At 37.2% G+C, this 25,130-nt stretch overlaps 1 protein-coding gene, 1 long non-coding RNA gene and 1 pseudogene across 7 annotated transcripts; 2 read left to right on the top strand and 1 right to left on the bottom strand.

Annotated features, from left to right (window-relative positions):
* Nucleotides 1–7,731, top strand: LOC147406510 (uncharacterized). The gene is made up of 6 exons (XM_086434588.1): nucleotides 1–161; nucleotides 3,649–3,911; nucleotides 3,996–4,647; nucleotides 4,756–4,955; nucleotides 5,065–5,309; nucleotides 5,488–7,731. The coding sequence occupies exons 2-6, from the start codon at nucleotides 3,649–3,651 to the stop codon at nucleotides 7,449–7,451; spliced, it is 3,324 nt and encodes a 1,107-aa protein (XP_086290714.1). The 5' UTR covers nucleotides 1–161; the 3' UTR covers nucleotides 7,452–7,731.
* LOC147406509 (uncharacterized) lies at nucleotides 5,916–16,981 on the bottom strand (annotated as a pseudogene). The gene is made up of 5 exons (XR_015176487.1): nucleotides 16,273–16,981; nucleotides 13,260–13,496; nucleotides 12,063–12,366; nucleotides 11,441–11,640; nucleotides 5,916–11,344 (listed from the first exon to the last, which is right to left on the bottom strand). The product of XR_015176487.1 is annotated as an uncharacterized LOC147406509 (transcript).
* A 3,575-nt stretch (nucleotides 16,982–20,556) lies between these two features.
* On the top strand, nucleotides 20,557–23,306 carry LOC147406508 (uncharacterized). Of its 5 annotated transcripts, none has more exons than XR_015176486.1 (5): nucleotides 20,557–20,688; nucleotides 21,182–21,294; nucleotides 21,590–21,661; nucleotides 21,778–21,824; nucleotides 21,959–22,133. It is a non-coding gene; the product is annotated as an uncharacterized LOC147406508 (long non-coding RNA). The 5 variants fall into 5 exon arrangements; XR_015176484.1 differs by lacking the exons at nucleotides 20,557–20,688; nucleotides 21,959–22,133 and adding exons at nucleotides 22,599–22,631; nucleotides 22,835–23,306 and having other exon boundaries at nucleotides 20,738–21,294; XR_015176485.1 differs by lacking the exons at nucleotides 20,557–20,688; nucleotides 21,959–22,133 and adding exons at nucleotides 22,599–22,631; nucleotides 22,762–22,780 and having other exon boundaries at nucleotides 20,738–21,294.
* The last annotated feature ends 1,824 nt before the right edge of the window (nucleotides 23,307–25,130 follow it).

The following is a 25,130-nucleotide window of genomic DNA, read 5'->3' as shown; positions in this document are numbered from 1 at the left end:
GAAAGGGAAACGTTGGCAAATTCCATTAATGGAAAACCTCCTCTCCTTACTATCAACTCTCCTTAACAGTAACAGTAACACTAACACTCCTCCCTCAGAAAGCCCATCACAGAAGCATCTTTGTCTTGTCCAACAGCCGCCACTTCGACCATCAACAACCTGTAAGAACTCTCTCTCCGTCAGAAAACTTTTGGATTCAAGAACCCATTTGCCCATTCTCAGTGGGTTTTTTTTTTTTTTTGATGTAATGGATTTGGTTTTGTGAGAAACAATGGGGTTGATTTGGGTTTTCTGAGAATTTGAAAACAGTGAGATTGAACATAAATAATACGGGACACAAAGCTTATATCTTTCCTTAATCTTTCTGTGTGGTTTGCTTTTTGGATTCTTTGTAGTTCGATTTCAGATTGAAAGTTTTCTGCTTTTTTTGTTTCACTGTTTTCTTCATCTCCATTGTGTGGTTCTTGAATTACATTACAGCCAAGATTTCATCCTAGGTCATCTAATAGATTCGTTTTAAGTGTTGGAATTTTGGATTTTGTGTTTCACTGACCACAATTTCATTTATTTTCTTTAATTGTGTGTTTCTCTTCATTCTTTTAGTTCTTATGGTTTACTATGATTTTTTCTTCATAGGTTTAGTTTATTTAGAAGAAGTTATTCTCTAACAGCTTAGATATTGAGTTTGTTTAGGAGTTAAGAATTTAAATAGAATAGACTATTAAAGTTCTAGTATAATTCCTATCCATATTTCTTATAAATAGAAGGGGTTGTAGCCAAAGATTTGTGAAATTTGATGATTATGAAATTGGCTCAGTAAGTTTCAGAGATGAGACCATCTCGAATCAGTGATATTCTTTCCCTTGATCTCAGTTTTGTTTTCTTTTTTATTTTTTGTACGACTCATTGGGATCATATCAACTTGTTATTTTTATGTATCCCCTTCATCTCGAGTCAGGTTCAATCCTTAGAAGGGGCTACTTAGTGACCAAAAATAAAGGTACCGGAGTGAAAGCCACCATAGACATTGACTTCCATGGAAGGGGAGACCTAGGGTTCAAAAAGGTTGCCAAAGTGAAAGCCGCCATATGAGTCATATGAGTAAAAGGGTACCTGTAGTTGTGGGAGGAGGAGGGGAGAGGGGGCTTCCCGAAGTGAAAGCCACCACTTAATGGGCTGCCGCAGACATTGGCTGTGGAGTGTAATGACCCCAAAAGGGACATGGGTTTAGCGTTCCTCACTTTTGGTGTGTTGTTTTGGTTCTTGTCATTCTTTTTTTTTAAAGAATATAAGAACATATATTATCAATCAAAAAGAGTAAAGGAAGTGGTTGAGCAGACCTGCATAATACAAGGAAAACATAGAAAAAGACACCACAAAAATTGAACCAAAGACCCTCGATTACCACTTCATAGAATGTTTTAAAAAATAATCCATGAAATCCTTAAATTTCCTGTATCAAAAGAACATAAAACCAAGAATGTTGATGATGAATGGTAAGGAGCATGAAATGCTTGAGGATTATCATAGACGTATTGCAGTATTCAAAGATTCAATCAGTTACTATTGCCAGGATGGTCATCCTAAATCAAGTGTAATAAACTGAATTTGATGTAAATTGAGAAAACACTAGAGGATGGGTGTCTAAAAGGACCTCTTTCCTCGTCTTCTTGTGAGCCTTCGGCTGTTTCTCTCCTTCCACAAGCCCCAATAATTAACCAAATGAGCCAGAAGCCCAAATATCCCTTTCCTACCTAGAAAAATCGTAAACTACTAACTTTGAATAGAGATAGGATAATTGGAGGAAAACCCATCAACTACCAAAAAGAGATATGAAATGGGACTAAGGGCATGAACCATATTGTTGTAGATCATAAGGTGAATATTTGACTCCCCAATGACCTTACTCCCAACAATGACACAAAAAGTGACCAAGATGATGCCCTAGACAATGATTGTTTTTACCATTAGACTCCTATTTAAATTTGCGTACTAAATAGAGAAATTTTCTTTGAAGGGAGACGAGAACCCCAAAATGGCAGATGCCGGAAAATCAGACGATGGAGGGAAAACTAAGGACTTGTGAACGTACAAATCACTACTCCCCAATCAAATTCAATGATCTTTGAGAAGAGCGATACGAATCAAAGATAAGCAGTTAATAAGACTAGTGATCGAATCAACTTCCCAATCATTAGTGTTTTTCTAGAATCCAAAGTCCCAAGAGGTTTCTTCTTCGGCCCGAAAAATAAAATTCTAAATTGGTAGGTTCTTTTTGGAAAAAAATGCAATATGAGTTCGAGAATTGTTATCTAAAATGTTAATAACTACATCATTGAATTTTCGAAAATTGGTTCCTATTCCCTTTCCTTTTTTTTTTTTTTTTTGGGATAAGCAAAAGCATTTTATTGATAAAGTGGTCGAGGTGACCAATAGTACAAGAGAAAGGACAAAAAAAAGTTAAGAAACTACAATACTACACACCCAATCCCATCTTCCCATGAAATCATTAAAAAAGACTCCCCTAAACTCCTTAAAAGACTTTACTTCAGAAAGAAAAAAAAAAAAAAAACAAGACAAAATAAGCACTGATAATGCTGAAGTGTCCTCAGCCTTCCCTTCGAAGCAACAACCATTACGCTCCTTCAAAAAAACCCCATGAAATCGCAAATGGGGTAACACTCCAAAGCAGTCCCTTTGCATCCAAGGAAGAGGAATCCCAATCTGCCCATGATTGAAAAAGTGATTGGACTGATGTTGGGAACACCCCTCCACTCAAAAAGAAACCCCACACTTGCCGAGAGAAAGTACAGTGTAGAATAATAACATGTTCAGCTGTCTTTACACCCGAAATGCAATCCTCTCAAAGAAATCAAGAGGTAATTTAAGGATACCCTTCCACACACCACACTCATATGGAAATCTCACCTCCTTACTCTCACAGTCAAAGTTTACTACATCATATTTTGTATTGATGACTCTCATCTAGAGAGCAATATTGTCCACATCAAATCTCCATTATCATTTCCTTTGTAATGTCAGGTTCATAGTCCAAAGATTGCGAAACCCTAACCACCCCCCCCAAAAAATATATATATATTAGGACTGCACACAATCTTCCAATTGACCAAATGAAATTTCATTGTCCCATCTTTCTCATTCCACAAGAAATCCTGAAATAACTTATCTGCTTGATTTTTCATGCTGTCAGGAATGGAAAGAGAAACAAAGTAAACTGAAATGCCAAATGAATGCTTTTGATGAGAGTCAATTTTCTGCCTAGGTAGGAACATATACTTCCATGATCCCAAACACCTATCTTTCAATGACATGACCTCACATTGTTTTGCTTCTTTATGGTGGTCGTTTTGAAATGTTTTGGTCGAAACCATTTTGGTTTTTCTTACAACTGAAACGTTGCATCAAAAGGAGATTTAGTTTTAAAATCGAGTTTCGATACAATTAAACCTTTTTTTTTGTTGTTGTTGTAATTCATTATGCTGGTTTTGGCATTATTTTGATTTTGATTTACATTTTTCTTAATACCTCATTTTGGGCTTTCAAGTTAGAGATAGAGATTCAGGGAACTAGGCCGGATCCAGTTTTCCTTTTGCATAGCATGAATGATTTATTCTTGTGTCTATTCAGATGGCAAGATGGGACAAAATTCTAGCCCTCCCAGTGCAGAGTCCTCCAACATTGGAGTTCTCTTCAGCTGATCTCAAGTGGTCTACAGTGGAGGGTTGGTCTGACAATATTGAAAAAGTTGCTTTCATCCCCTTTGATAGGGTGGATCACTTCCTCGAGGGTGAATCCAAAAACAAAGAATTCCCCACCAGATTTTATGTTGAAGCTAGGAGACGAGGGCATTCTTCCAAGGAAAAGGTCGATGGCGTTCTTGAATTCACCATGTGAGTCTCTTACCCTATTATTCTAGTGGCCCTCCTTTCAAGCCTTGCTATTCTCTCAATCAAACCATCCATTTTAATGTATAGGTATCGATGCGCCTTTGGCCCGGACGATCGTAGGGAGGGTGGCAATGTACGTCCGAGCAGGAGCACTTATGTCCCCAAGAAGAAATCTTCCGGCCGGCCAAGTATAAAGAGAGGTTGCCAATGCTATTTCTTTGTGAAGCGTTTAATTGCTAAGCCCTCGGCTGCACTTATCATATATAAGCAAGAAAAACATGTAGACGAAAAAGGGCTACCTTGCCATGGCCCGCAGGATGCGAAGGCCGTTGGAACGCGGGCCATGTTTGCCCCTTACATCTCGGAGGATCTCCGTCTCCTACTCACGTCACTACTTCATCTAGGTGTTGGAGTGGAAACTATAATGCATATATATGGCGAATCAGTAGAGAAACAAGGTGGCCCATGTAACCGTGATGACCTTCTCACACACAGATATGTCCGGAGACTAGAGAGGAGTATCCGGCGTTCCAAGTATGATCTGGATGAGGATGATGCGGTCAGCATTGAAATGTGGGCTGATAGACACGAGAGTGACATTTTCTTTCGTGAGGACTTCTCTGATTCAAACCCTTTTACTCTTGGTATTCAAACTAAGTGGCAGTTGCAACAAATGATTCGGTTTGGCAATCGCAGTCTCGTGGCATCTGATTCAAGATTCGGAACAAATAAACTGAAGGTTCATTGTTTTATTCATTTTCTAATCCTATCAATTCCTTTTGTCAAGTTAATGAAGGTTGTCGAACACTTTGAATCTCATTGTGCTCTTTTGTGCCATTTCTTCTAGTTTCCTGTTCACAGTATCCTCGTGTTTGATTCAAACAACAAGGCTATCCCTGTAGCTTGGATAATAACACCAAGATTTGCATACGAGGATGCATATAAGTGGATTAGGGCTCTTTACAGACGAGTCCATTCGACAGATCCTACATGGAAGCTGGCTGGATTTATAGTGGATGATCCTTCAGCTGATGTCCTTACCATCAGGTTCGCCATTAAGTATTTATTCTGAACAGTGACTAAGGGATTGTGACATAATCTATCTTTTATAGACTTATTTGCGAATTGGGAGTAAATTTATCTCTTTTTTACTCAGGGAAGTTTTTCAGTGCTCTGTGTTGATATGCTTTTGGCGTGTTCGTCATGCTTGGCATAAAAACCTGGTAGAGAAATGTCCTGAAACTGAATTGCGTTCTGAGATGTCAAGACGGCTTGGAGAGGCAGTATATAGCATCTGCAAAGGAAATGGCGATGTAGATTTGTTTGAAGATTTCATGGAAGATTTTCTTGACTGCTTGGATTTCATGGATTACTTTAGGGCGATCTGGTTCCCAAGAATAGGTTCAACCTTATCTTTTTAATAAAGGGTTTTTCCTCTGATGTAATCTTTCATTTATTTTCTCTGGCTTTTAGTAAGGCTGTATAAGCTTCAATTCTGTCATGAAGTGAAGATACTTACTGTATATATCTGTTGCTAATCACACACTTTTCTTTTTCTTGTCTTTTTTTTTTGCCTTAGGGATGTGGACTGCTGCATTGAAGACTCTTCCACTTGCTAGCCAGGAGACTTGTGCAGCAATAGAGTATTACCACCATCAATTGAAGCTAAGGTTGTTGAATGAGAAGGACCCAAACGTTTATCAACGCACTGATTGGCTGGTCAATAAGTTGTGGGCAAAAGTGCATTCTTCTGTCTGGCTTGATGAGTATCCACGGAAAGAAGATTTTGCCCGATACAGGAAGGATCATTGGACGAATTGTTTAACACCATGGCACCGAGCTTTGAAGATTGCAGATTCTGATGTTGTCTTGGAAGGTAGACACGCAAAAGTAATTAGTCAGCATGTTGGGAAGAATGCTCATGTTATATGGAACCCTGGCTCTGAGTTTGCATTATGTGATTGCGATTGGTCAGTAATGGGCAACCTATGTAAGCACGTGATGAAGGTGAGTAGACTCTGTCGCAAAAAGGGTTCTGCTGAGCCCTCTATCAGTCTCTTCAAGTTTAACCAAACTTTGATCAATATTCTTCATTGTCCACCTCACGATTCTTTGATATGTGATCATGCGGTTTCTCTAGCTGTTTGTGTACGGAGGCAATTGAATGCTTTAGTTGATCTAGAATGTGTGCAGACTTCGGTGAGTTCTGTAGAGAAAGAACTTACTAGTAGTGGTTCTGCTAATAGAGATACAAATGTAGTAAATGATAACCCATGTACAACTGAGAACGTATTATCTTCTATAGAAAATGCCTCTGGAGTCAGAGATGAATCTCGAGGTGATGTTGCGGGTGATTTGGGTGGCGAGAAGGTGATCAGTCAAGTATCGAGTGAAAATGGTGTTTGTGGTGAGACAGCAGAGACAATAAATGTTTGCAGTGAGATGGACGTTGATCCACTATCTTTGTTGTCTTCTAATGGGATTCCATCTACTGATACCGTCTTAGGGAATGAAGAGATGTATTTGCTCAGTGAGAATCTTTCTTCCAACAATATTGGTATTGCGATTCGGGATGATGTTCGGGAAGATATCTCAGATGAAGATTGTCGTGAGAAAATGGTTTTCGAGGGTGTTTGTGGTGATGTTTCAGAAGGAAATATTACTGGCTGCCTGATGGATGTCGATCCACAATCCATCAAAATCCCCCCATCAGCTGCCGAGCAATGCACAATGACAACCGACGATATCGATCGTAGCAATGTTGCAGAGACAACTAGTGGTAACAGTGCTGATGTGAACCACCAATCCATCCAGACCTCCCCATCCAGATCTGCGCCTATTGAGCTACATACAGTCAATGCGATTGGACCTATTGATACCATTTTAGAGAATGAAGATAATAATTTAGAAAATGGGAGCCAAGATGCGAATGTAAACCTATTTTTTGCTAGCAAGACTGCCACGGTAGATGGAGATCGATGTGGCAGTGCATTTGAATCTCGCCCTGATGATGTGGTGTTAGTGAATGACTATGCTGTCAATGGGGTTGCCGAGCAACAAACATCCGCTGGGCTTGTAGCTACTGAAACAGGTGTTCATGGCCATGTTTTAGAGGATGGAGTTTCTGTCAAATTGATGGATAATACTTCACAATCCATTGAGGTCACTCCATCCAGGTTGGAAGTTAAACAACAGCCAGTCAGTTGTGGTGTATCCGTTAGTGGCATTGTAGAGAATGTAGAGGAAGATATGCCCAATGAGAGTCAAGGCATAGTTAGAGGTGGGGTTCAAGATGGTGTTTTGGATGAAGAACTCCGTTGTGGAACAAGCAACCAGCTAGCAAGTCAAAATGGTGTTTGTTGTGACATTGCTGAGGAAACTGTTTTTCCAGAGTCCATCGTAGCCTCCCCTCCAAGGGTAGATTCTGTCCCACATCAAACACCTGTCAACCTTGTAACATGTGAGGATGATGTCTGCAGCAATATTGTAGAGGAATCTGTTACTATGGCTGTAGATCCAGAATCCATCAAGTTCGATGATTGATCGACAAACAACAAATGGAGGCGTTTCTGGCAAGTAGAAAGACAAATCTGTGTAAGAAATAACACTTATACAATCATGTGCCTGCATTGGCGAGTTGTCATTTGTTTTTCCTATAGAAAGTTACAATTCATGCTAAGGATAGGGGCTGCTTGGGTTTAAACAACCGCTATCCTAATTCGTACATTATCGAGACTTTTATGTCTCTCTCTGTCGATGTATATAAGCTTATATGGCCTCATATGTTTATTTCATCAGATTGAGAATTCTTTCGATTATATTATTTTTTGGGCTAAAATTTTCTTGTGAACCTCTTTAGTAAAACCCGTCATTTTCCAAATTGTTGCATTGCTAATTCCTTGCCCTGGAGACTTACATTAGTTTTGGCAGCTAGGATCATATTATGTTTGGAACTCACTAGGCTTACATATGTGATCCTCTGATCTTGGTCCCTTCATTAAAGTAAATAGGACCAGACCTTACTCTGGCCCATCAAGTCATGCAAGTAGAAAGCACTTTATGAAACAAGGAAAAGGTCGATGACCTTGCAACCAGCCCAGAGGCATTGTTTTTATTCCCTGGGGCCAATCTGCCAGAAAATCCACTATGCCTGACATGGACATGTATGATGGGACTGGGATGCCCCAAGACACACATGCGTCTCCGAGGGTTTACTGAGGATCAAATGGCTTAATTGTTTTAAAGGATATCATCTGGACCCGCTCTTCATTAGCTCATGTCTTTACATTCATCAAATAAAAGACTTAGAATGATGTCATGAAAGAGTTCCACGAAAGAAACTGAACTCTCAAAGGGATCGTGAAACCATTAAGTCGAATGCAAATAAAAACTTCACCACATTCAACACTCCAAGAGTTAAGTCCAAGTATAGTCCCGGGGAACGAGCAACACTTGCACATGACACACCAGGTAAGTGAGGGTGCGCCCTCACGGGTGGCCACTGAGGAATTAATGCTCATACTGGGTACCGAACTCATGGCCTATGGGCATGAACCGCTTAACAGTCTGAAATTGCCATTGAGCCAACCCCTCAGGATTTTGAGTAATACAACTTAATTACTTGAATTCAAGGTTTCTAACTTCATGATGGGAAATGTACATCCATTAAGTTGGCCCAAAAAAGTGTGTAGAGCAGTTTCTGAAGGCGCAAAGGTCACCATTTTGGGCCCATGTGCACACACAAAAATGCTGATTACTTCCCAACCATTGGAAGGACCAAACTTCTTCAATGATACTTGCAGTGGTGCCAATATAAATGGATAAAAGCGCTGAAACCAAATTCCGAGTTGCAGACCATGATCATCTATAACTGCACCATCAACATTTAGCTTCAACCAACCAACCTAAGGATACGCCAAAAGTCATATTCTAACATAGTTGAAGGTGCCAACTTGATAAGTTTATAAAGTCTGCAACAAGTATCTGTAATTTAGAATCCAGAAAATACCCAATACTGTTTGTGATCAATACTCGACTTCATAATCTATAGGAACTTATCAAATCGGGTCAAGGACTTTGATGCATTCTAATATATAAATGTGTGTGAGTAACAATGCATGAATGTAGTACTCCATAGTTTATCCATGTAAACATGTATTTTACATATGAAGATGCACATACATAATTTCAAATGATTACTCTCATTTCAAAGTATAATTAGTTGTTTTTTATCGTCTAAGTCTAACATACCAAAGCCAACATCTAGAGAAACACTAAGAATCTTCATTTCCTCACTTTATATTGTAGATTGATAACTTGAGAGTTTCATGATTGTTCGATTATTTTCTAAACTTCAAATGAAAATTTGATCAATATTTACGTTTCCAGGCTGATCGAAATTAACACCGTAACTTGGGAAAAAAACAAATCGTCCATTTCCCTAGGAATTGTGACTCAACCAATGAATAGTTCAACATTCCTTTTCCTCTTTCTCGACGAGGTTCAAAAGAGAAGAGGCTTATAGTAGATACCTAGACACTGAAAGACAAGGGAGGGTGTAGTGTCTCAAATTCTCTCTTGGCTTGAACGACAAATATCCTCCAATATGGGCAATAGCTTTTTCTCAACTTCACCTAAAGTAATCTTTTGAATGTTTCTTCTTCTTTTTTCTATAAACTATAATCACTCTCCCTTGGTAGATGGGACAATGCTTGAAGTCTTGGAGCAGAACTCTATGGGAGTTGTAACCCAAACAGCCTAGAGGATGGAAACAAAATATTGCTAATGTTGGTGTAATTACAACACTATTAGGTATAGATTGCTCAAGTAGACCACTTGGAAGCAAATTTAGGCATCAATCTCTTACAATCATGGCACAGACTCAACTTGCCAAGATTTGAGGAACAAAAGCAAAAAAGAATTTGTAAGGTACCAGCCCAAACGACAATTTTGTTTTCAAGATTCTTTCTATAACCATCTCATTTTCCAAACAAACACTAAATTCAGAGGTGTCGTCACAGAGGAGAGGACAAGGTAACTGGTTCATGCTATCAACACATCATAATGGATCTCCTAGAGATTGTGAGATATGTAGAACCAAAGATAAAGAAACTATGGAGTCCTAAGAATGGTATGAGAAGTCATAGAAAGAACAAAAATGAAATCCAACTGAAATACATTACCAACACAATCAACTAAAAATATCATTAAAAAAACAATGTTAGAAAAAGGACATTGGCAATTGACAATTGAAACTAAAAGGCGAAAATAAAACTTACCAATAAACAAAATGCCTTCACCATCAATTGAAACAATCACCTTAACAATGACAATACCTTCCGTGCCCGATTCTTTTTTATGGAAGCTTTATTAGAGTTTTCTTGAAGTTCGGAGGAAGTGCCAGGGTCATTGATGGTACACCATTTAACGTTCTGGATTTCTTAGCAGCCCACTTCAACAGTGAATTATTTACTACACCGCTTATATCTTTGCAATTGTTTAGTTCAGCTAACCTCTGTATTTGGTCTAGAATCTGGTGTGCCCAAGCCATTGATTGATCAAGTGAAAATGAATCGTACATAGGTTTTTGCCACATATTGGTTAAGATCTCTTTGAAATACTGAAATGACATGGAGACCCGATAACCTTGAAGATTATGACACATCATATTAACTTTGATGACATGCGTACAAAGGTCTCCCTGCATCGACCATGCACAATCACAAAAAGTGAATTCTGACCCAGGATTCCACACTATATGTGTCTGATTAGTGTCTTTCTGACTTACAACTTTGGGAAAGAGGTGGTCTTTATCATCCAAAGTAACAGACGTGTCTGGAATTTGTTGTGCTCGATGCCATGATGTAGAAGCAATGCACTTGACATTAAGAAATTGACCATTTTTATCTTCATTGCAATAAAGCTTGTAGCTTGACTGCAACACATTTGTCAGTTTGTGCACTAACCAATCAACTCGTTGGTGTACTCCGAGATGTGAATCATCATGAAATACGTGTTTCAGGTTCAAATGGTACACTTCAATTGCCCCAGATGCCTCCTGGCTTGCAAGTAGAAAAATTTTCATCGTTGCAAGCCACATGTCTAGCAATAAAATAAATAAAAGTAAATGGACATGTAGAACGAATGATTGTGTATGTGTATGTATGTGTGCGAGAGAGAAAGAGATCCAACTGATCTTAGGCAGCCAATTAGCTTTGAAGTATCGCATGAAGGCAGTTTGGTCAACAAAATCTTGGATGAATTTTAAAATGGCATCCACAGAATCAACTGCACCCCAAATGGTGTACACGATTTGGCCAAGACGTCTAAAAATCTCTCGTTGAACTTCAGTGTTACTACATTTCTTGATAATATTCCTTAGCCAAGATTTACGAACAGGCCAAAGGCAGAAAAGTACAGGACAGAAAAATATATCCCTGGATCACCATTCAATAATAGTTTAAGACCTGGACAGCCCTGTTCTACTATAAAAGCTTAATTTTAATCAAATATAAAGATAGATAACATCTTGCCTGATTGGTTGAACCTCTACAGCTGCATCATCAATCAGAAACCCACTGATCTTCCAAACGGAATCAATACTACGAGCTCTATCAAGAAGAGCTTCCATCCATTTAGAAACATCTCGCTTAGCAAAGCTATGGGTTATCACCCACGCAACTGGGATTGCTTTTTGTCTCGAGTTGAACATAAGAAGCCTGCACAGCGGATACTGCCATTCCAAAACACCATTGTTCAGAAAACAGGGGCTATCGAGCCAAGAAATGAATCGAAAAATCAAATGCAAATCACACAAAGATTTTACGTGGTTCCTCAAGATTGAGGTACGTCCATGGATCACACACTATGAAGAGAAAACTCGCAGTTATAGATTACCACCTTTCACCAAAAAGAGAAATATACATACCCCAGGACACATAACTAGGGTTTTACATGCTCTAGTGAAATTATGAAAATGCTCTTTGGGAAGTTTTCTTTTGGGGGGGGGGCACCGAGCTGGGGGGCTGTTGGCCCCCCTTCAATCCCCCAGCGAGCTCAGTACCTCGTTATTGACCAGGTACCATTAGGCTCCACAACAACCATGACAATCACGTATACTATATAGTTCTAATAAGCTTGTTTAAATTACTGTACCTTGAGTTTCTTTTTGCCAAAAGATGAATCAGCTGCCATTTGTCCATGATGACCAAAATGGATCATTTTTTGTAGCTGCCATTCTGTTTGAATCCCCAAGATGAACGCGTCCGTTTCTGAAGTATAAGAGCTGTAGAATATATTATTTGGATTCTTTTCAACCCATTATCGTATGCTTTTTTCATCATCCAGATCCAACTCATGTGTTGATCGGTCGACAGTCCACCCAATTTCACGGACAAATTTGAGATGCAAATTTATTGACGTTTGGTTTCGAACCGCAATAACTTTGAATTCCTACAATCTGTTTGTGTAACACAAGTTCTTCAGGATAGCCAAGATAAAACATTGACATTGTTTGCTGTTTGATCTCATTAGAAATATACGGGGTTTTCTTGGCACCACCTCCAATGACATTTATGTCTCGTGGAGGCGCTTCACAAGAAACTTGCAAGTACAGCCCCGCATCGATTCTGGTCTAGCAGCTCGGTTTCTGGTATTAAGTCAAAATCTTATGCAGGTTCAGCAATGTGCTTTTTACTTTTTTGGGGGAGATGGGACCCCAATAGTTTAGAGAGATTTCGTTATATTGATATATAAAATTAAGAAAGATTCAATTAGCTTTCACAATGAAAAAGCTTTTAGTGCCAAAGCTAAGAGCCCACATATAAAATTCAGTCAAAATTGAAGAGCATACAATTGGCAGATCACCATTTGAATGCCTAGTATCTCACAGAAATTTTCCAGTATATCACAAATTCACAATACTTTAGCACCAATAGCTCAAGGTTAAGATTGCCGATCACACTGAATTTTGCAAATGCGAACCATATATATATGATATGGTGTCAATGGAAATGTTCTTTTTTCTAAAGAGAGCTTGTATTGCCACACCAATTTTTACTACCAGCACCCCAAGATGAGTGTTAATTCTTTGGTTATTTACATATGAATTGGGATACTGTTAGCAAAAGTTGGTGTGATAATAGAATCTCTCTTTTTAAAATAAGAAAAAGAGTTAGTGGTTTGTAATTAGTAGGTGAAATGGGGTTTTGAACCCTCGTCGTGGTATCAACACTCACAGACTTTAACCAACTTAACAAGCTGACACCTTCATCAATCAATGCACAGTTCTTTGTGGCCTACAATAGAAAACGGGCCAAAAGGAATGGAAGTTTAACAAAGTATGATACTTACAGCTTGTATTCCAGATATTCATCACTCTTGTAGCTCTTTAAGCTACCTTCCACTCGTTTTTTTTTTCCTTCTCAATGTGAAATTGAGTTGGGCGTTCTGCGTTTGAAGATTCTCCTTTTATAAATGCATCAACTTGATCATAAGGAATAAGGGTTACGTCATCATGTGGATTTTGCACTGGAATATGGAGGATGGACTCAGTTATCTCCATCATCTGGCATATATGTCATGGAACTCCTGAGATTGCACATATTTTACCACTATTTAGTGCCAAAATATGAGAAGAACCAATAGTATACTAATGTGGATGACTGACTTGCAAGTTTTCTAAGGAATAGAACACTTAAAAAAAAAAAACCAGACTTTGTGCGGGTGACAACAAAATTAAAAGACAATTCCCAAAGAATAGAAGTTAACCAAGCAATCAAAATACTCGTCTCAGTCAGGGGCATGAACCTGATCAAATCAGATATATTACCTCCATGGTCCTTTCTGGTAACAAAAAGTATTTGTAATGCACTCAGGACAAAGGGATTTCGAGTGGAGTAATTGCTCAAGCCGTCATGTGTTTGTGGACAACCCATCGGAAAATCTTAGTGCACGCCTTTCGCACTATGGATGTCATCATAAAAGGGCACGAATTTGATTTTAAGGACAATGACTCTTCCATGCCTCAGTCACATCAAAATCGATAAGTTCTTTCCGATCTTCACTTTCTACAATCTATTCTTTTGGATTTATAATTTGTTTTAAGAACACAGAATATCTCCAACAAAGTGTTTATAATTTCAATGATGATCTTAAACACCACTTGTTGACTCAATATGGTATTTTTTACCGGATAGGATCCAATTCAAACCAAGGTATTTTAATGATAATGTCAAACATTTTACACCATGAGGGCATTGAATTCATGGGTTCAAAATTGAGCTTTGATGACTAGATTTAGAAAAGAGAATGGATCTTCTACGTCTGGGTATCAAGTCAAGTTGAAAACTCAACTCCTACCGCATTTGGTACATTCATATGAATGGGAAACTGATTAAAAATTCTTGGTATTAATGAGCTTCAAAATCTAAAACATGGCTAATTACTCTCTCTCTTTCTCCTTCATAATGCAATGCTTCTTGTGCTTCAAGATCACTACCGAAGAAACTTTCTCTCTCCCATTGTATCGTTTGTCTATATCTTCTTAAGTTCACACCTTTATAACTTCCTACAACACCGAATTGATGTTCATTTCCTAAGTCTAATCCTGAAATTAAAGGAAAAAAAGAAAAAAAATTCACTGAAAAACAAAATAGAAACTCTAAACACTTACATTAAAATGAATTTATTCAGTGGTCCAGGTAGATTATGATTTCTATGTGATAAAAACACATAGCAAATACTTGAAGAGAAAAATCAAACCTGAAGCAGAGCAACACATTCATTCTGAAATGGAACTACATCTAACTTACATACAAAACAAACAAAAAGGGAATCAGATATTATATTCTATCTCATTGTTTTCACATTCTCAGAAAAAAACAAAAACAAGCAAACAAATCAACCCAACACCCTCAAACCCCATGACAAATGTCTGTGTTTGTGGGTCTGCTATGATGTATGTGGGTTAGTTGTACATATGTGGGAGTAGTTATAGGAAGTGGGTCTGTTCTGTTTTAGCCATGTTCTTCATGTTCTGTTATAGGCATGTTCTTAGTGATTGAATTAAGTAGTTATCCTAGAGGAGTCTTGCTCCTATCATGCGGTAGTAGTTGTTGGAGTCAGTTATGTTATGTGTTAGTTTCAGCAAGTCAAAAGGAGCAGCTGTATAAAGCATAGCATTTATCAATGAAAAGGCTAAACTCCTTCCTGAATTATGTCTTAGGAGGTGGTTATCATCGAAATATTCGATTGATTTTAGATTTCTGAATTCTAAGAAGAAATCACGTATCAGTGGTATTAGAGAGGACAAACTTGGGATGGCTGATGGAATCAAGTTCTTTATGTCGGATGAATCGATTGGACAATTAAAGGCAACATCAGAGGCGCAAGGACGGATTCTTACAACCATACAAGAAGATTCAAAGGTGCAGAGACAACTTTTAAATGAAATGATACAAAGGTTCGCTGCTCTAGACTCCAAGTATGAACATTTGTCGAAGGAACTCAACAAGGAGATAGGGGAGCAGTCTGGAGAGCAATCAGTGAACAAGTCAATCAATCTGCCTCATGTTGAGTATGAAAGAGCGATCCATACGCCCACCGTTCGTTTGGACTTTCCTCGGTTTGACAGAACAGATCCAACGGGGTGGGTCTATAGAGCCGAATAGTTTTTTCTACATCACCAAACTCCAGGTATACAAAGATTGCTCATAGTCTCTTTTCACATGGAGGGGAGGGCATTACAGTGGTTTCGATGGATGGAAAAATCAAATGCTATCACTAGTTGGGATGTGTTTACACAGGCGTTGACAGTGAGATTCGGCCCGGCCGAATATGAAGATCCCACAACCTAACTCACTATGTTGCGACAAACTACCACCGTGGGACACTATCAAACGCATTTGGAAAAGCTCGCCAACTGGACGGAGGGCCTAAATGAAGCGTTTATGATAAGTTGCTTCATTGGGGATTTGAGGAAAGAGATCTGTCTAAGCATCCAAATGCTAAGGCCACTAACTCTCTCTGCTGCCACCAGATTGGCACGCCTGCAACAAGAAAAGATCATAGTTCGTAGAAAACAAAGCCATCCAGGGAGTAGCAGAAGTGCAGCTTTCACCTATGGGGGATCAAGTAAGCCATAAATCCCTCCAATTAAAAGGCTAACTCCTGCGGAGATGAGGGAACAACGAGATAAGGTACTTTGTTACAATTGTGACAAAAAAATTCAATCCCGGACACAAATGTAAGATGCAAGGGCTCAATTTAATGGATGGAATGTCTCCCGAGGAAGATGATGACAGAGAAAGAGATGCTGTAGACTTGGAAGAATATGGAACAAAAGAAGATGATGATGATGCTCCACCTGAAATTTCTTTGCATGCAATTGCCGGCACATTAACACCCCCAAAAAATGAAGGTGAGAGGACGGATGGGACGATGACCAGTGATGGTACTAATTGATTCTGATAGCACTCATAATTTTCTTGATCATGGCTTGGCCAAGAAAATTGGTTACCCATTCACGAAGCTGGAGGATTCGAGGTATTGGTTGCAAATGGCGACAAGTTACCTTGTGACGGGAAATGCCCAGTTGTGAGCATGGTGTTATAAAGAGTTCCTATTGTTATAGAATTTTTCTTATTACCCCTTGGAGGATGTGATGCTGTATTGGGGGCTCATTGGCTTCGAACTCTCGGGCCTATTGTTTGGGACTTCGCCAACTTGAAGATGAAATTCAAGTTGAATGGGCAGGACTATATCCCTTTAAAGGAGAATCTAAACATGGAGTTGAAGTTGTGGATGGCCAAAATATTAAGAAGACTTGTAATTCTGGAAGGTATGTCATGTTCTTGCAATTGCCCAGTTGTGTTGTAACACCTCAAGAGTTACTAATGGATTCGGACGTGCAAGAATTGATGGGTGAATTTCAGGATGTCTTCAACATGGTAACCTTTTACAAAAAATCCTAGATGTTTTACTCAAAAGACTATTTTATCCAAAATTATGTTAGGCCTTCTAATATATATACATTTATATTCAAGAGATGCCACCTTGTTGAGTTAATTGGTAAAGTTTGTGAGTGTTGATATTGCAACCTGGGTTCATAACCCACCATTGTCTCCTAATTATTAATCACCAACCCACTTGCTTATTTAAAAAAAAAAAATACTCATATATTGCTAATAAGTGTGGAAAGAGAGAAGATAGTGGTTCTTAAACTAGATATGTATTTAATGTTTCCCAAATATATATGGTTAATGCCCTTCGTGAATGAACTACATCCTCCTGTCATCCAATGTGACGCAATGTGACAAATTCTTAAAGACATTAAATGTGCAATGCTTTTTTTATCAGTAAGGCTATTTTTAATGAGTTCAGTATCCTGTTGCTGGCGGAATTTGAACCCAAATCTCCGATATCATCACCCAAAGCCTTTATCAACTAAGTTAGTTGGCACTTACATTAAATGTCCATTTCACATCATAGTAATCTCTAGATCTTCAAAGCAATGCTTTGTCCCCTTCTTGTTGATTACATTTTTGCCAAACCACTCAAATATTTTCACATGACATGTACATGAGCCAGTTCATTTTGCATCATCTACAGTCATTTGATTCAAACAAGTTTTAGGTTATGTTTGGATTGAGAGAAGTGGAGAGAAGAGAAACTTGTTATAAGAAGAGAAGAGAAGGGAGGAGAAACTCAATTTCTCTCCATCATGTTTGGATTGATAGGAGAGAACTTTTGACAACTTTGGAATATTTTAAAATATCTTAAAAGAGATCCAGTGCGAGTTCGAATTATAAAATATTTTAAAAGGGTTTCTCTCCATTTCTCTCCTCTTCTCTCCACTTTTGGAGAGAAAGAAAACTCACATTTTTTTCTCTCTCCTCTTCTCTCCCCACTTAACAATCCAAACTAGAGAAATGGAAAGAAGCTCATTTATTTTCTCTTCTCTCCAATTCTCTCAAACCAAACACAGCGATAGTGTCGAGCAATTCAGTTCATGAATCCAGCCCTCTTGAATCGGCCTAGAGCCTTTTAGTTCTAACAAATTTTAGTGTCTACCAACTCAAAATTCAATCAAGTTGACCTGATTCGGAGACCAATTTTAAAACGTTAGTGTAAATTGAGGATAGCCCACATTTGATCCATCTTCTATAAATGAAAAGAAGCTACTAGTCTTAAACCACATTTAATGCTGTACGTAAATCAACATATGGCTGAGATTTTAAAATATTCCTAGGGATTTTCCACAAAAATGTAACTCTAGTATAACCATGTTGAGTGCATAAAAAATGAGTTGCTCCCAATGCACTATTAGTCTATGAACATCACTCGTTACGATAAGATACACTTACACGTTAGAAGATGAAACACACACATGGGCAGATCCCAATGCACTATAAGCTAGATTCAACATCACATATTACTGTAAGATTACACTTAACCACACTAATTAGCATATTACATGACAAAACACAACACACACGCGAGAAGATCCCAATACACTATAAGATTGAACATGACATATTACTATAAGGTTACACTTAACCACACCTAGAAGATTACAACGCACACACGAGTAGATCCCAATGCACTATAAGATTGAACATCACATATTAGTATAAGGGTTACAACTTAACCACACCTTGAAGATTACAAACACTAGACACCACACACACGCGCGCGCACGCGAACACACGAAAGAAAGCGAGACCACTAGAAACACTTCCGTTACTTAATGTTTTTGGTCCAAGAGGAAGAGGAGGAGGAGCTAGCACCACCATCAACATCTTTTGTTTCTAGGTGTCCGGTGTAGTCATAACCACGCTCGAAGCTGAGATACATGATATGGTGTCTCTGTGCTGCACCACAGTTCTGTGGAACGACCACATTGATGATATCTGCATCAACTTCACACTCCCACCTTGCCAAAGCTTCATAGGTGGGAGCTTCTATTATGCAAAATCTTTTGCCATTGCGAGAACATTGAGCAAGTAGTTTTACTTCATCGGTTTCTACGTAAGCTGCGAACAAGTCATTATCTCTGCAAAACCTTTCTATATGTATCTGTTCCAATACAGGACAGTGTTTCGGAATTGTGACGATGATCTCAATCCACTGGTTCGGAGGACTCGTTTTGAGGTACGCCATCAAGGCTTGTATACTAGGTACCCGTATCTTCACAACCGTACCCAAAATGTTGGTGTAGGTTGACACAACTTCAACTCCCTCCATAATGTTCTTCTTCTTCTTTTAGTCTGAGCTATCCATCCACATTGCCCTTTTTATAGGGAAAAAATAAGAATATTTTAATACATGAACTCAAATCAAGTGTCCTCTTAGGTCTTTCTCATACGTGTTTAATACATGAAGGCAACGTTTAAGTGTTTTTAATGCATGAAGTTGACGTTTTCTTTTACATTGCGATTCGAAACAAGTCCAGTTCGGTGTAAACTAGGTATAGTGTACTTGACTCAATTAATTTCGAATTAACTCAGTACTGAAACTCGTTGAGAGCCATTATTGAAGTCAGACGCAACGAGTTGTGACTCAGATAAATTTGACTAGCGAGTTGATTTCACGGAATCTTTACTGTCCATAAAATTTACCCAATGTCGAACCTCGACATTGAAATGTATTATAGCGTCAAGCCTCAAGGGTACCTATCGTCGAGGTTCGACAATGTGGACATTTTTCATTTATAGAATTTTTTGTTAGACAATTTCATTGACGTTCAACAATAGGTACCGTTGAGTCTCGACACTATAATACATTCCAGTGTCTAGGTTCAACGCTGGGAAAATTTTATGAACAACAACCATAAAAATTCCGTGAAACCAATTTCTTTTAGAGTGATTCTTTGCTCACAGCCCAACACTAGTTTAACATGTGGCGCTAAGACATAAATAATAAAAGAGAAATTTTCTCTCTATTGCCTGCACATTCACTACCCATAAATCTTAATTTCTAGATTTTAAATCTTAAAAATATTTGTGGGATCCACATGGATTATCGTATTGGCAATTGAACACCCATGAAAAAACTCATGGTAAGAAAAAAACAAAGTTTTTTTAGCTTATTGATTAAAAGTATTGAAAATGGATAGCTATCAAGCACTCAAATTTAAAATTAAAATTCATCGATAAAAAAATATTTTTTTAATTTAAATTCATAGAATTTCATCTTTTACAACACTATGGTATTGCATAATGTTTTTTAATGCCACGAGGTTAGGAAATTTCATTTTTTTCACTATGGGTAAGAGAGAGAAAAGTTCTCCTCTTATTGCTTATGTCATCAACACCACTTGTCAAAACGGTGTTGGGCTATGAGAAAACAATCACTCTTTTTTTTGCTATATCATTTGCCATTTATATAATTATGGACGAGTAATATATCAAGATTATAAGAATACGTAAATGATTTTTTAAAAAATGAAGTAAATAGAGAAAGAAAATATAGGAGAAATTGATAATTTTGGTGGAAATCATCAATAAATCATGGATCGAATACAAGATTGTGTAAATCTACAAGGTTCACCATTGTTCCTCAAATCTTGAGCCTCTTTAGTGAACTCCAATAATTTTTTAGTAAGTTTTAATAGAGATATTGGATCTCTCTCTATTTTGATGGTATAACACTACAGGAAATTACTTCTATAGCAACGACTTGCAGCGACGGTCACAATTAAACCCTCGTTGTATCCATCTATACCAACAGAAAAATGTGACCGTCGTCGGTATACGGTGCTTTTAAATCGTGTTTTCTAGAGGTACTCTAGGAGTAAGGAAGAAGGGCTCTTCCTCGGCTCTCGGCTCTCTCTCTCGGCTCTCACTCTCTCTCTCGGCTCTCACTCTGTTAAATCGTCTCCTCTAATATCAGTTTTTTACGAAATCAAAACTCGGTCTCCTCTTTTTTTTACGAAGGTTTCGGAATCAAAACTTGGTCTCGTGGTCGAACGAAGACAGAACAATTGAAAAGAAACCTTTGATTTCTCTAAAAATTTTATTGTAAATCGATCTCTCCCCTTCGTTTTGTTTAAATCTTCAATTGGAAATTGATCTCTCGTCTTCTATTTCTCTTAATCTTCAATTGTAAATTGATCTCTCATCTCCGATTTCCCTAAATATTCGACTGTAAATCAATCTCTAATCATCGATTTCCCCAACCATCGATTTCAAAGTTGTGCTTCTCCTATTCTCACAAAACCCTACTCGTCTCTCGTATTCGATTGTAAAGCTGGCTTTTGATCTTTGTTTCACCAGAAGAAGAAGAAAAAGGGGCGGTAGAGGGATCTCATTCTCTTTGGTTGATTTCGAGAACGATTGAAGTCAAAGGGAAGATAATGATAGAAGACCTATAAAAGAATTTCAAATTTGTAAGTCCTTAAGAAGAAACATTAGTTTTCTTCAATCACATCATGATAAACCCTAGTTCTTTAGTTTTCTATTGACTCAAGTAATTTAATTTGTGATTTTTGTTTGATTTGAAACCCTTGAATCTGTAATTTTTTCCATTTTACTGGAAAGATACCCGATTTTATACAGAACTGGACAAAGCTTGAACATGTGTAAGAGTTTCAATCCATCTTAATTTTTGAGTGCCTCCAAATGTTAGAAATTCCTTATTCCAATAACTTTTCAATCATCTTGTTGGAATTTCTTTGTTGGCAGAGCATTACATGCAAGTGGGTTGGAAGGTCCCATTCCTTCTGGCATTTCTCTTTTGACCAAATTACATAGGCTGTGAATAATCCTTCTTTATATCATGTTCTCTTAATTGTTTTGTAAATGTTTTTTGGTGATCTTTGACTAAACAATTCATTGTAGTAGTTAATTCTTGGTTGAATTTCTTTATGTAGGAGGATTAGTGACATAAATGGCACAAGAAATGTCTTTCCACCTCTAAGTAAGTAACTTGTTAAACATGACTAGCCTGTGAGTTGAATGCTTATATAGAGTACTACCAAACAATGTTGTTGAACATGTTTTTTGGGCTGCAAACTTTTCCTTAAATATTTTGTGATGATATGTTTTTCATAGAGATCTCAGCTTTAACAAGCTAGCATGACAAATTCTGAGTAGCTTTGATAGTCTGTCAAAGATAGATTTCATGTAAGTGATTTGATTAGTATGCTAGTATCTAACAAAAAGTTGGCAATCAAACAGAACTAACGAGATGGCTTAGGTACCTGACTAGCAATTTGCTGATTGGACCTGTTTTTTATTGGATATTGAAGAAAGGAGAAGGAATGTGAGTTCCTCTTCCATAATGCTTAACTTTCATCTTACCCTTGCAGTTTAGTAGTGAAGGCTCAATCTCATTTATTTTAGGCAAACCAACTATAGAAATCTCATATATAAAGACTGATTTCTGTCCACATTAGTATTGTGAAGTGAAGCTAATATTTTTTTCACTCGGTTTTCAGCATCTGCACCTCTTAAATTCTATAGTATGGTGTAGATTGTGTGTTTCCTTGTGTGATTTTATATTTGGTTGGTTTGGGAGCATTAAGTTTGTGTCGTGTGTTTAATTGAAAATGCCCAAACCAAATCACTTATATGATATGTAAATATGCCTTATCATGCTCATTTGTTACATTTTGGCTTCTTTCTAGTTTCTAGCTTCATTTGGTTAACTTTCTTATTTTAACACAACTTTTTTCTGCACAATTTTCTTCAGAAACTTGTTTGGAAGTTCACTAGGCAACAACTTGTAAGTTACAAATATCTTTTTGTCTCACTCCCTTGTTTGTCTTTTTTTTTTTTTTTTTTTGCTTTGTTGGAGTTGCATCATGATTTTTTTAGATGATGATAAATGTTTCTGAAAAACTACTTCAATCTAGTTCTTTGTTACACTAAAACACATGTAATTTGATGTGGTAATGCTGACATGATCTTGACCTTCTACTAATCTAGAAGTGGAGTTGTTCCGTGCCTGAAGAGTTTCCATTGTCCACGGGGTAAGTGTTTTTTTCTTCAAAAGAATTTGAGATATTGCCTTGTATTTACTTTTTACTCTTTTTTTTCCCTTTTTGTGAATTCTGATTTGTTTTGGATTTAGTATTTTAATTTTTTTTTCAGTCACATGATTAGTGCCTTCCTTAGTCGAATGATCAATCAAATGATGGATATAAGCCAATCCATTCTGAAGTCAAGTGAGTAAATTTAGGATGGATTTTGTACGAAGAAAACATAATAAAAATTTGAAAATGATATAAAAACCTACATGATGGGAATTGAAACTACCCTTACATTAGGAAATGGAAAATACATATATATACTGCAATGAATCTAAATGCTGATGTTAGTTTTATTTACATAAAGAAGTGTCCTATGAACCATTTGAGCAACTTCATTCACAATTTATTGCACTCTTTTAATAAGATATAGCATGTAGAGTGTTTTTTTTTTTTTTTCTCCTTTTAAAATTGAATTAGCATCTCAAAGTTTTCAAAAGCACATAACTTCCATAAATTGGCTTGCAATAAAAATGATCCTTCAGGTAGCACTTGTCAAGATCTCTATATTGATATTCATCATTAACTATATGACCATTAAATTTATATTTATTACAATTTAAAATTCTTATATTCATTTATTATTTCTTCCCTATGGTGGAATACAAATTATTCATAATTTGGTATTTTATCATTTCTTATCAACAACCATTTAGCATTTTTTTTCCTTATGTTAAGTGATTATTCATTCTTAAAAACATATTAAACAATGCCATTTCTTGAGAAGAGGTTTCAACTTTATGAAGTAGGAAAGTCTAATTTCAACTTGGGTCCTCTTGTGTCAGCTATTTTTGTGGATCCTAGTAAGTTGAATGTTTTATTATGCTGTTCTCCTCGCCTATGTCATATAAAGTGAGTACTGGTGTTTAATAGCATTTCTTATTATCCACATAGGGTGAAGAAGTTGACATGGTGATCAAGTTGGCAGCACTATTTAGATTTGATTTTGGTGACTATTTTATCTAGCCTAGAATGTAATTAGTTCCATAATAGATATTTCCTTGTTTTTAAATAATAAAATTAGTCAGTATGATGTGGAGTTAGAAATATTTTAGTGATGTGCCTTTTCGGTCCTTGTGGGTAGATGTATTTTGGTATAGTTCATAACAAATAAGTTGAAATTTAATACCACATGTATGTATTAAAGAAGTATGTATCTAAATATGGACACTTTTGAGAGCCAAAATACTAGTTTAAATGTTCAAAATATCTAAGTTGGTTCCTCAGTGAGGTGGTAAAGTCTGTGCTTGATAGTACCACCTTCAAACTTAAAGGTGTGTGTATATATATATGGGGACGGTTCAACAGCCCTAAACTTAAAGGTGTTTTTTAATCCCTTTTGTTCTACAAATTTTTTAATCCCAACATCTTAGTGTGGAACAATAGCTCTTTTTATGTATGGCTTACATCCTTTCTCTATTTGGGTAATAATGATCAAATGTTGTTGGATTGTGTTTTTCTATGAACATATTGATTTATAACTATTTCATATACTTGGGTAATGTTGGATGGAGGAGTACCTATAGTATTTGTTGGAATTGAAGAGTCAACTGCTTATGGAGAATTGATATCCATTGGAGGGCTTGGTCCGAGTGTCAATGGAAAGCTCAATTCAACCATTATAGAAATTTTTGAAACCAAGCTTTCCTTGGATAGCTCTTGATTATGCTTCAAGTTCTATGATGTTGAGGTGAGTTCAGCCAAAACCATAAGTCTTTTCTTGTTTGATGGCATGGATATTATTGGGATTAATGTTAATATATTGTCCTTGTATGACATTTCTATGTTCTTCTATTGTATATATTTACTAATCTTCGGAGTTTGCATGACAACTTTTACTATCTAATGTAAGTAGGAATAACTTGTGTGCTTCCGTTGGTTATATCTCCAGTTGGATTGTTCATTGCTAACATTTGTAACTAGTAAGTGATATAATGTTCAAAATGCTGGCAGTCCTGAAATTGAGAATGAATCCAATTCATTCCTTGGTGGTTCATTCACCTTAAAGTGGAAGGGTATGTCTAAATAACACACAAATGCAAAAACTGGAGGATATTGAGATCAGGCTTGGACATCACAACATTACCCCAAGAATGGTATCCATTTTGATCTCATATTTGCGATGGTAAGGTATTCCAGTAGCCCAAGAAGACCTCTACATAATATATATGGTTATGATCAACCAAACGAGTTTG

The sequence above is a fragment of the Akebia trifoliata genome, chromosome 3 (assembly GCF_017979445.1).
Source record: "Akebia trifoliata isolate Shusen 1 chromosome 3, ASM1797944v1, whole genome shotgun sequence".
Classification (NCBI taxonomy): Eukaryota; Viridiplantae; Streptophyta; class Magnoliopsida; order Ranunculales; family Lardizabalaceae; genus Akebia; species Akebia trifoliata.
The sequence above is the reverse complement of the archived record's forward strand: the minus strand, read 5'-3'. Positions and strand labels throughout refer to the sequence as shown.